The sequence below is a fragment of the Clinocottus analis genome, unplaced genomic scaffold, assembly GCF_023055335.1.
Source record: "Clinocottus analis isolate CAN_PGR_092001 unplaced genomic scaffold, fCliAna1.0.p SCAF_9, whole genome shotgun sequence".
NCBI classification, from domain to species: Eukaryota; Metazoa; Chordata; class Actinopteri; order Perciformes; family Cottidae; genus Clinocottus; species Clinocottus analis.
In genome coordinates, this window is record NW_027176251.1 from 11,818,656 (window position 1) to 11,831,149 (window position 12,494).

The window sequence follows — 12,494 nt, forward strand, 5'->3', positions numbered from 1 at the left end:
AGGCACTGCCAATTTTCTCTGGTGAAGCCTCTTTTTTTGTTTTTTTCTTCTTCTTCTTCTCGTCTCCATGGGATTAATTAAAGCACTTTTTGCTTGATTTAAGGTGTTTTCAAAGCGCAATTAGGGCCAACTGTGGACAATCACGCTCGGTCATGTGAAGCCAACGGTTCAGTAACAGATCCTGATCATCCCCAGGGAATTGCCCATCTTATGTAATACGGACTGACCAAGGAACTGGTGGAAAGAATCCTTTGACCAATCATTTCATAGACTCCGCTCGCAGATATGAGCGAGCTCACCGGTGGAGTTTTCATGAGCCATCGGACAATGCAGGTTTTCACAGCTCTCATGATTATCCAAGTACTCCAAATGGGGTCGTTTGAGGATTTTTCTCATTCAGGGGTCTTGCAGTCACACGGCCAACTGGCTAAACTATGAATATTGTTTTGGTGCCGATGAACCACAAATAGAAGTCGGTGAGAATAAAAGAACTTCTCTTCCTTCACAATTCCATTGCGTTGCCTTCATGACTTTCCATCTGTTTTACGCAATTTTACAGCAGTAGAATGAAAACTTTTCCTATGTGCTGACATGAAATAAGCTCGCTGGGATATCATTCTTTTATTATAAAGCACGAAGGAGTAACTTTGTGTTTGTGTGGGTGAGAGGACCAGAGAGATCGTCACTCGAGGGTTCATTAAGCCACCAGGCCAATCAGATAGTTGACATTGCTTTGCCACCATGTTACAATGCAGAGTAAATATAAAGACATATTGTGTGACCGAATGCTCTCCTCACATTCATATATCGGTTTATTCACAACACAGAGAGACACATGTTTGACAATAAAGAACGAAAATCCACAGGTGAAGTTTCAAACATAAGTGTTTGGATGTTTTATTCCATAAATAATGTACAGTGTTGAGAGTTATTTATTTATTTTATTATATTTTTTTTTTTACAAAAGAAGAAAATAGGAAAAGAAAATAATCAATCACACACAGAGATATAAGCACTGTCCCGAAAAACAATGGAATGTAACATGGGTATACAGCATTAAGATTTTGACATGACTTCAAGAGGCAGACAATGATTCATGTGGGTGATATGTTACAAAAAATAAAATGAAAAGTTAAGCTTTTTATATCCAGTTGTACTTCAAGTAGTGTGCTTTTTGAGGTCAAGTCGTACATGTAGTCGAAACAATGTGTGTTTCTACCAACAGTTCACAATGTCTGAATATTTTGCTACAGAGAAAAAAGGCAAGAGACAAAGGTGTCAAAAAGGATGCAAAAATTGATGGAGAGAACCAACAGACCTGGATCAAACAGCAGCTGCAAATATACTTTCTTTTTCTTTGCTAACAAGTGCAACAAACGTTTCTTTGCCTGTAAAACTTACCTCTCAACGCGTGAGTGGCGCTCATGCAGCAGACCTCCACCCGTCTGGTTGAAGCAAACTAGGAGTTACTAAGAGCAACTATTTGACACAGGTCTGTAGAAAGGTGACTATAAACCCTTGGCTGTTGCTACAAGCCATGTCAATCAGACCGATATTGATCACACACACATCAAGCCAAAACTCATCACCACTATGAATTCATTTGCAAGATTTAAAACACAAGTTTTGCCGTAGTACAATCTATACAGCCTATCAATATATTCTTGCTACAAAAGAGAGGCGGATATACTGACACCAGAATATTATCTATATCTCTGGGGAGGGGAAAACTATATTTTAAGGTGGCCCTTTTAATAATAATATTTAAATCATACGGTAACTGCATAAGTTAAAGTGACAGTACTGTCTAACTTTTCTTAAATAGCTATTCTGATCACCATGTCACTGGACACCACCAATGACAGACTGCAAGTCAAAAGGCATACCAAGCATATACAGCAAAATCATACAGATATAATCAAATCTTTTTCGCTTTAATTAATAAATAATATCCATTGCACTCATTCATTTTAAATGCAGATAAATTCACATACACCGTACAGATAAGCCCAAAAAAAGTTGAGAACTTAAGAACACACTTTGCAGAACATACTGTTGTCAAAGAGTCACGTCATTGTTGTCATTGTTGTCATTGTTGTCATGTTGTCATGTTGTCATGTTGTCTCTGTGGTATTTTGCACATTACAGTATTCCAGGTCTTTGTTTTTTAGATACTGTGGATGGCACCTGGTAAAAGGTTTTGGCAGGAAGTTACTGTTTCTTAAGGACGACCCAAACGGACATTATTCAAACATTTTGGTTTTTAATACCGTTATCTCGAGATCGCAAGTTAATCGTGCCGGAAACAAAAGGTTGTTACTTATAATGTTTGGGTCATATCATCCAATGAAAAAGACTTGGCAAAGTTAGCGGAAGGATTCACGTACATTTGAAATAAGGTGTTAACAAGGGTACATGCCAGATACATATCTGAAAATACGATTTTATAGTTTATATTTACAAGCAGTATGAAACACGTTATTTGTGTCCTTTAGAAATTTTCAAGGAAATATCCCTGAATGGAGAAGAAAATGTTTTTATTCTTTGAATTTTGGTTGCTGGAATAAAAAAAAAGTATTAATCAATTCCAAATTATTTGAGGCATATCTGACTACATACAGACAAGAAAAACTGTACCAATTATGAGATTTTCCAAAGTAAAGGTTTGACATTTCTAGTGTCACCAAGGATATTCTGAAGTCAAATATATCAATTATTATCAGGAGTAATGTGTTTTTACTGCATCTCAAGTATTCAGAGATGTCGGTCAACTCAAATGTGTAAGTAATTGTCAGAAATAATAATTTAATCTTTTTTCCGGGAACCCAAAGATCTCACAATTTCATCTCCATTTATTTTTATCTTATAAGGAACACAGGGACACATTCTTCTGAACAGAATCCATTTAATCTTTTATATTCCGTTATTGACACCTTATTTTGAAATCCAGACGCAAACACACCAAGTCCACTCACTTAACCAAGTCTTTCATTTTCCGCCGGATCTGAGCTGTTTGTTTTGGTTGATTTGAATCAAACATTCAGAGTAACAAGAGGAAGAGACGTCTCCTGATATCGAGTTAATCACGTTAACTTCATACGTTATCTTCCAATTACAAAACGCGTTTTCTCGAGATACCAACATAATTAATTTGTAATCTCTGGCATTCAAAAACATGTCTGAATTATGTCTGTTTAGGGCTTCCGTAGTTTCTTCATGTACACAAGATGCGTACAATTTTCCTCAGCAGGATCCTGCATGTGCATTTGCACAGACAGCACGTGTAGACGTATTGTATCTATTATTGCGCTTCTCCTGCTAAAACGTTAGCTATTGCAAGGTTAAAATAGTTATAATCTCACTCTCTATAGAATTCATATATATTTCATATATCATTATTGATATGGCTCTTGCATCACAGACTTTAATATGCTATGGATTATAGTTAAAAATAGATTATTACTATGACAGCTGCAATTAAGACCATTGATCTTTTTCCCCAACTGCAAACTCACAGTCAATCTGTTGTTCAGTTCACAGCAAACAGCTTGGGGAAGATAAATACTTTATATTTATAGTAACCAAAATGCTCTGGAATATTTTAACAAAAGATAATAATAATTTAGAGCCTGTAGCCAACTAATGGGACCATTAGCCTAAAGAAAATATAAATACAAGTGCTACAGGTAAAGTGGATTCAGTGTTTTCAGTGGATTTAACCTAGCATGACCTAAAAATCAATATTTGGCTTTGGTTTAAATGAGATTGTTGAAGAACAAAAAGTGTATCTGCTCTAATGACAGATATCGGATTTGCTCTGAGCAGAAAGTAGAGTCAATGCGCAGAACATTAAGGCTTCTCTCAAAGTAAATCTCTGACACTGAAACACAACGCTAAGTGTTTTAGTTCTGCCGATAAAGAGATCTTCTCAAGCCTACGTAGGAGCTGTGAATTCAGGAATTAACTCCTTTATGCAGAACCTGAGCTTTAATTTGCATTGACGTAAAGTATTCGAACGTGAAAATTTGATGACATATATAACATAAGTCTATGGTTACACTTGTCATTTCACTAAGATTTCAGAGTCCACTCTGCATTGCTCATGCATGCATTCAAATAAAAATCCAGACGGTGCGAGTCTTGCGATGCGTTCGATGACATGGTCTGGCTCAGTTACGTGTGAGTAAAAGTGACTTGGAAGCGACCAGATCTGCTACTTAATTCATCCTTGTGTGGTCAGATGATAAAAGTCACACAGGATACAAGTGTACGCCTCAGAGTTTCCTGCACACTTTGCTGTATGTGTGCAGAAGATTTACTGTATTCACTTTCAGCTTATGCTCCAGCGGAGCCATCATCAATGGTTTGGCTTTAAGTGCTCTGAAAAAGTTTCTCCCCCAATGTGGCATATTTCCTATATTATGCCTTCATGCTTGAATCTTCATCATTGTTTCTGATTCTCTCCTCTCTTCGTATTACACCATAGCTTCGTATGAATGTAAGAAGAAGAAGAGAAAAAAAAAGACGAGAGGTGTCGGTCCTCATGTCGAGCGATATGTCAGCAGTCCTTCAGTGAACATGGTTCACCTTGATTTTCAAATGGAAGAGCTAATATTTAAACTGTGGTCTTCCATAGTCCCGTGTCCTGAAGGTCCAAAACAACGTGTTGCTTAAAAAAGTGCAGACATGTTTTCTGAACTTATCAAATTTTCATTCCTCTTGTGCTTTTACAATGCAATCTCGTGGGAGAGTCAATTGAAAATGAAGCTAAGTGGACTCATCTGAAGTGATCCTGAGATCCACTTAAGAGCTGTGTTTCATAAAAATGGATGATGATAAGTGCTGCAGCACAAGGATATGGGATGGGGGTGTTGAGCGTGGTTTCATATACAAGGTTAGGGCGCTAAAGAGGCTCCCCCATAAAAGACGAGCAGGACTGTCTCTGTCTTCATTCCATGTCTTCTTTCCTGGAGTGGATTAGAAGTGGCAATATTCTCTGTCACAGATAACCATCCTTCAGCTGCAGACCAACAGAATACCATAAGAAGTGAGCAAGAAAAAATATTGTCCTCTTTTCCTCACGGAGCCTTTTTTATCTGAACTCTCTCCACGATAAAACATAAATAAAACTAATGTGCAGGCACACTTCAATGCTCAAGGGAACCGTAGAACACAGCGGACACTCGCCTCAACACAACTGAAACGTGATCAATATTCCACTCTTCCATCGACTACTTTAGTTGGTGGTCAATCAATAGAAACTTAAAATTGCACCATTACAATTCCACACAAGCGTTTGATAATATTAGGACTCGGCTTGAGTTCTCCACAGTCACCCAAATATGATGCTCTTGAATAACATGTAAATCCTATTATGATTGCGGATTTGCTACAACAAGAGCTGAGAGGACAACTAAAGACTCACACAGAACCAACCGCCAAGGGAACATGCCCCACAAGCTTATCAAAGACGATATAGATCTCTGTCGCTGATATTAGGCCCTCATTTAATTTGTCACTCATTACATGTCTGAAGCTTTGGCTTTCAATATACAGTGCAGCTCCCTGCCTGGCTCCCAGCGCTGTAGCACTTAATGAAACTGAAACAGCCTCCTACTCTCCAATGTTCTTTGCAAGGTAACAACCGCTGAAAATAGAGTTCTATTCCAATATGCAATATATGTATTTTTTAGGAAAAAACATTGCAGCTTCATGTCCGCGTTTCACGCTAAAGTTGTAGTGGTTCAAACCCAAGACTCGTGTTTCTACTTGCTCCTCAGAAGCATGCATTTGAATAATGCTAGCAAGCTTTATCTGAGAGAATATGTCACTTTTTCTTACATATTTTGGAAGAAAACTCATATAATCTATTCACCAAAGACAATATACAAAGAGTCAATGCGGCCCGCCAGTGGCCTTCCTATGAAAGACCACAAGACGTCGGAGCTGTCTTTTGCCCGCCATCCCAACAGCAGCCTCCATTTACCTGCTAATTATTCCTTTAATTTGGGAGTCTTTCTCCACTTGCTGTAGCCGTAGCTTCCTCTCACTGTCGTCAAGTCGGTTCTGGTACTGTAGGAGGATCTTATTGGTCTGCTGCTCCTGCGTGAGGAGCCTCCTCTCGTAGTCCTCCAGCTTTTTGTGGGACATCACCAGGCGGTCCTTCAGGGAGTTGATCTCTTCCTCATACTCCTTTACCTGAGGCGGAGGTATGAAGAGAATGCTATGTTAGGAAGGTTTGAATTAGGGCAAGTGATGGCATGCCTTGATTCCTCAGTGGCTAGTGGATTTGAAAGGTTTTTATGCACATTTGTGGATTCAAGAGACAAACTGGAAAGTAGAAAACCACCTCCAAATATTAAAAATAAGAAAGCTGATGCAACTATTTACCAAACACTGAAAAACATTTGAACACTTGGCTGATTGCTGTTGTTTTCCTCACTGTTTAAACCCTCTGGACTTGTGTTGAGACCATATCTGAGTAACATCTGCTCAGCAGTAACAGATTCTACGTTCCTCTGAGCAGGAACACAAGTTTTTTTGTTTACGTGACGGGCATTTCTGAAACTTAAAAGTGATACCTACCCTGTCCATTCGGGACTCATCCATACTCTTTGAGTACTCCTTGAGTTTGAACTCTTCCCGGTCAATCCGCGAACTTTCAATGTCAGCCGACAGATGAGGCATGTTGGAGACCCAGGCCACTGTTCGCTCATTGGCTGGGGTTGGAGGATTGAGAGTGGATGGAGTCTGGGAGCCCTGGAAAGAAAGTCCAGCACACTGAATATGAGAACCTTAGTTCTCAAGTGGATGAGAGAGATGTTCTCGAGGGCGGCCTTTTTCATGCAGAGTGCCTCAGAGTTCACGCGTCTCGAGCTGATCCCTGATGGGACTCAAGCCCACATTCCTGACAACGTCAGGGCCGTTATGAAAGCCAAATACATTAACTGGCATCTTGCACACATTGTTGATGAATAGTCCTGAGTACAGGTACTGATAGCAAAGAGTTGAAGAGAAGAATGAAGGGAATAAAGGGCGTGCAGGTGTTACCTGTTTGCTCATGGTGGGTTTGAGCAGGTGTTGCTGCTGTTGCTGAGACTGTTGCTGTGGTGACTGTTGAGTGCTCTGACTGGTGGTTCCCTGTGGACTCTGGCTCTCCCTGACAGAGCTCTGCTGGTGGGGCAGGCCCGGGGCAGTGTTATCTTTGACCGACAGCTGCCGGGACCCGTGCTGCCGGCCGCCGTAGCCGGACTCCGGCGACTGGAGGAGATTCCCGCTCGGCGGTCGCATTTTAGCCAGAGCGGCGGGCGCAGCGGCCGCACTGACGGAGAGCTGGTGGGACGTCTGGGACTTGACGCGCTGGGTGGGAGGCGGGGCAACTGAACTCTGCCGCACGGGTTGGTTCGTGGAGGGGGGCGTGGCGGCCAGGGAGGAGTGGGAGGTTCCTGTCTGCGAGGTCATGCCCATCAGTTGTTGCTGTTGGAAGTTATCCTAACGATACAAAACATTGTAAATAATTACTGAGCATTATCCTTTTAGTCTCGTTTGTTTTAGGGCAGATGTTGCTTCTTGAACTTGTATTTTTGTTTTTGTGGTCCATAAAATGTTGGATGAATAGTGAAACGATGTCGATCACACCTTTATAAAGGTGACATCTTTGGTTTTTACATCTTTGGTTTTTGGACCATTGGTCGGACAAAAGAAACAACCTGAAGACGTCACCTTTGGCCATTTCTCACTATTTTCAATAGTTTTATACACTAAACAAACAAAAACTAAAATTAACAAATTAAAACATGATGAAAACATTTCCTAGAATAGTTTTAAAAGAAACATGAAAGTCAACACAAAGTTGCTTCCAGACGAGCACAATGGACCGCCGTGTACCTGCACATGCGTGGACATCTGCCTGCGTCCATATTCAACCCTGCTGTAGTCGTCACTGTAGCTGTGAGAGTGGATGATGCTGGGTTGGCCCAGGTGACCGTCCCTGGTCCTGAGGGTGGACAGGTCCTCACTGCGAGAGAACCCCCCGTGGGCGAACTGTGGCATGTAGGTCGAGTGAGAGGGATCAGCCTCTGGGGTCAGGAGCAAGGGTGCTGGAGGTTGGGCCCGGCTGTGCTGGTGATGGAGCTGTTGCTGTTGAGGCCCATCAGCAGTCGCCAGATGAAAGAGGGGATTCTGGAAGGAAAGCGGGTAGCGCATGGCGGCGGCCTGCTGTTGCTGCTGCTGGGATAGCGAGTCGGTGGTGTTGCCCATCTGGCTCAGCTGGCTCAGCCGAAGGCCGCCGGACATGCTGGAGCCGCCAGAGCCAGCTGACAACCTCCCACCGGCCCGCAGCTGGCTGCTCAGGCCCGACCCCAGGCCGCCACCGCCTCCGCTGCTCAGCCCTCCGAAGCTGCCCATGCCGGCGATGGAGGCCTGGGAGGAGTTGAGCATGTCCACCGACTGCAGGTTAGACACGCTGTTCATTCGGGAATCCTGGAGGTCCATCATAGACACGCTTTTATAGACACTGATCATCTAAGTAGTACGGGATGTGCGAGGCTATTGTGCCCACTGATATTATGTATGTTACGTGGCCACGGATGATATGGGTGAGGGTGGTGCGGGTGTTTTTACCGCGAGGCCTGGATATCGGAATGCCTCAAAGTATTTCCCAGGAAATACCGCTAGGATGAGTTGCGTGGTGAATCAGTGGGAAAAAAGCAGATGTCATGATATACTACAGCCACGGTCACACGATGGCAGATTCTTTTACGTATGGCGGACATGCATGTCTTACTAACCTCACTTTGGTAAAGACAGACCTAGTGGATGGGATGATGATTCCCAAAAGTCAGTGTGATGGAACTCACCTTAGGGTCAGGCTCCGTGATGTCCGAGCTGCTCGTGCAGTAGGCCGGGCTGGAGCGGGCCAAGGGAGGACGCGATACGTAAAACATGTCTTTGGAGGACGCTCGGTGGAGGTGGTCGCGGTCCTGAAAATTCATCTGGGCGCGGGACGGCATGACCCCTCCGGTGGAGGTGGGGGAAGGCAAGCGAGTGATATCTATCGAGCTGGAGGACAGCAGTGAGTAAGGCCAACAATAGCTTAAGATAGAGACTAAGAAGCCGAGTGGATCTACAATAGATGGCGACTGCAGCTTCTCGAACGTGAATATTTACTGGTTTCTTGTACAATACCAACAAAGAAATCCATGTTTGTGAAATTGACAATACACTGAGACTTTTTAGACTTTAACCTGGCTTACCTATTAAGATCCCTCATCATGAGATTTTGGAACTCAGATGAGATTCCCCTGTTGAAGCTGGGCCGTGACAGCAGCCTGTCTGCCTGCCTCTCCTGCACCCTGTCTGTCTGATGGCTGGGCTGCCTCTGAAGGTGTGGGTTACGTAAGGCCATACTGATGTCATTCAGGAGGCGAGGCAGAGGACCCAGTTTGATGATGGCATCCTGTGGTTCAAAGAAAACCAGTTTTGCTGAGTTTTGCTGCGGAATTCAAAAAATAATTGAATTTTGAGTCATCTTATGAAAGTTCATTAAAGTTACACATAACCATCTCCACCCAAGTAAATAACAACTCAAGCCTCATTAAAAGACATGTGCTATTTAATGCAACAGCTTTCGTTGTCAGAAAGATTGAATTCACTCATCTACCATCTATCATTCAATTTAATTAAACCATCATTAGTTTTTTTACTGGAGTGCATTGTAATATCACGTGTGGCTATTATTTGCCTTCACATGAGTACAATGTACGTGATCATGTATTAAAAATACAGCAATGTCCCCAAATAAGAAAAATAGATAATTGATAAAAACCTGTGTAAAAAGATGACAACTCAAAAAAACTAAACAAAAAAGATTAATGTTACATAAATAATGTCCCTAGAACATTACAACTATTGTCAAGAACATTTGTACCAAAGAGTGTAAGATTGTAGTTTCTAATGGCTCAGATGACGTGTCAGGTTTGAGTTTACCTTGCTGAGCTGAGAAATGACCTCCCAGAGGAGACTGTGGAGAATGGACAGCTCCCTGCCCAGGTCGATGTATCCCTCGAAGCCGCCTGCGTTGCTGACGCTGTCGAGGTTGGAGATCTCGTACAGGAACTGCTGCATGGAGCCCCACTCCATCTCCAAAAACTCATTCATGAAGCACATGTAGTCCTCTTTATTGCCAAACCTGCAAATGGGAAGAGAAGGAAAGGCCAATGAGGAGATAAGCCGGTGAGGAGAGAAGAGAAAGTGACAAGAAAACATGAAAAAACAAGTGAGCGACGTATGGCGTGTCGACTGTCTCAATTAAGCTCGTACCGAACATTCTTCATTATCATTGTGATCAAAATATAGTTTTGATTGCAGGTAAACTAAATGTATGTTTGTTGTTGTATTCCAAATGACTCCAGATATCATCATTGTAAGCAATTTAGGCATTGCAGCGAAAGAACTAAACACATTTCAATGTAAAATAATATTTTGTGTATTTTAACTTGATGTAGAAACACTAAATCTGGATTAAAGTTTTGAAAAATATCTTGTACACCAAGAAAAGATTGATTCCTTGCTCATTGATTCCTATGTATTTTATAATTGATAGATCGGTATTGATATTCTGGGCTTTGATTGAATGCTTGCTGTGAAGCATGTCAGATATTATGTACGAGCTGTTGACTGAATGCAAAGTGTAAAAGCTGAAAATAAAGGGAAATAAAACTGACTTGGAGAAATTCGCCAGGTTTTGCACTACTTTGGCGATGAGGGTGAGCGTGCGTGACGTCTGCTCGTCGGGATACTCCTGGGTGAGGTTGAAGAGCGATGGGGACATGATGGCGGGACACAGGAAGCGTAGGAAGAGGGAACCACTGATGAGGCGGTCGGCGATGTCTTCCCGACCTCGCTCAGCGCAGCGCACTCTCCAAGAGGCAAAAACTTCCTTTAGCTCTCGAGGGAAAACACTGTGAAGGGGATATATACACACGACACGTCGGGAGTTTCTTCAGTTCCCTGAGAAAGAACCTGAAGTACCATGCATCTTTAAAACAGAGCAGAGGAATACAGACCCAAAATGAAGCGCTACATGACCACTCACCAATGGGAATTAACGATCTTGCAGAGTGCTAGTTCACAGCACATTCGGAGATTGGCTTGGTGGTCTGGGAGCACCGAGGGTGGAGTTCTCATGGGGTCCACTTCGCAATTTTCCTCTGACTCATACAAGGCCCTTATGAACTCCCCTACAAATGGCATTTCATTAGTAACAGCAAAATGGTAGAAACAATCAGCGAGAACAGTTCAGTGGCGTTAATACAGAAAGCAACCGCAACAAAGAAGAATCCATTATAGGAAAGTTAAAAGCGGAAAATTCAATAGATCAAATGCAGGGTTGTTACAAGACATGTTGTCGTTATAGTTATTGATTTTGACCGTAGTAAGCATATTGAAAAGACAAGTTAAGACAGCATTTTTCCATCTGAGGAATTGATTTAGGGTTGGTCGTCTGGATTATTGCAATATTCTTTTAACAGGATTACTAAACAAAATTAGTAAAAGGTTTATACAATTGCCAGCAATTTAACAATTACAAGTTAAAGACTGCACATGACACCCATCTCTGTATCTTTTAGAATTGATTCTGAAGTTTTAATCTTAATTTAATTCAGTATTTTTCTAAAGTCTGGTCTTATCCCTCAATATACAATTGTATTCATTATTGTATCGTTTACATTTTAAAGTTTCTATTTTAATTTATTTGTTTTGAATGTATGAACGTTTTAGTTTACCTACAAAATGTTACTTCCTGTTGACAAGTATCCACAATAATGGAGGTCCACTATAGACCACAGTAATTCCAAACAATAATGTATTTTGATGTTCATTAATGCCCTGCTCTCCCTTGAGGGACGCTGCGTTCCTCTTCTTTTGAGAAGAGCTGCGTCTTGATCCAACAGACATCAGACCATTGAACTGTACTTGGCTTATCACACAACTCAAATTATCATCAAACTCAACATCAGTTTGACTCTGGGTAAGGTAAAATATGTTAAATTATAAAATCCTCCAACAAAACCAAACTATGCATTCAAGCCTAAAATGGAGGCAGACTGAGAGCAAAGGAGGAGACAGTATCTCTAGCAGGACTTTTCCTTTCATTATTAGTCTTGACATTCCAACACTTCCAAAGGTTAATCTCCTACATTTTTAAATAAATGTCATATTGCTTTTATTCATACAGCGACAAACTCAAACATCAAGTGACCCGCTGGTCCGGCTCACCTATAGCATCCTTGAGGTACTTATGTCCGATCAGTTTGAGGTACTCTTCTATGGCTTTGGTTGCCAGAGTGTTCTCTCTGAATATAAGGTGTTCTCGGTCGATGAATCTGTCTACCTCGCACATCGCCATGTCTGACAGGAAGTCCTGGAGAAGGAAAGGACCAAACTTTAATATGCACCATGTTTACAGAAGGCCAAAAGGCCCAAAGGCTTTG

General features: G+C 41.8%; 1 protein-coding gene across 10 annotated transcripts in view; it reads right to left on the bottom strand.

Moving 5' to 3' along the window:
• syngap1b (synaptic Ras GTPase activating protein 1b) overlaps positions 1 to 12,494 on the bottom strand; it is a 126,256-nt gene that overhangs the window by 17,073 nt on the left and 96,689 nt on the right. For 5 of the 10 annotated variants that reach the window (XM_068569940.1, XM_068569935.1, XM_068569944.1 and 2 more), the window contains 10 exons: positions 12,280 to 12,424; positions 11,096 to 11,240; positions 10,725 to 10,961; positions 9,988 to 10,189; positions 9,255 to 9,493; positions 8,859 to 9,060; positions 7,888 to 8,481; positions 7,051 to 7,491; positions 6,586 to 6,759; positions 5,987 to 6,198 (listed from right to left, as the gene is read on the bottom strand). In XM_068569940.1, coding sequence (XP_068426041.1) covers positions 5,987 to 6,198; positions 6,586 to 6,759; positions 7,051 to 7,491; positions 7,888 to 8,481; positions 8,859 to 9,060; positions 9,255 to 9,493; positions 9,988 to 10,189; positions 10,725 to 10,961; positions 11,096 to 11,240; positions 12,280 to 12,424 — 2,591 coding nt within the window. Of the gene's footprint in view, positions 1 to 735; positions 4,968 to 5,986; positions 6,199 to 6,585; positions 6,760 to 7,050; positions 7,492 to 7,887; positions 8,482 to 8,858; positions 9,061 to 9,254; positions 9,494 to 9,987; positions 10,190 to 10,724; positions 10,962 to 11,095; positions 11,241 to 12,279; positions 12,425 to 12,494 lie in introns of those variants that run through there. The other 5 variants (XM_068569941.1, XM_068569937.1, XM_068569942.1 and 2 more) reach the window with 5 other exon arrangements.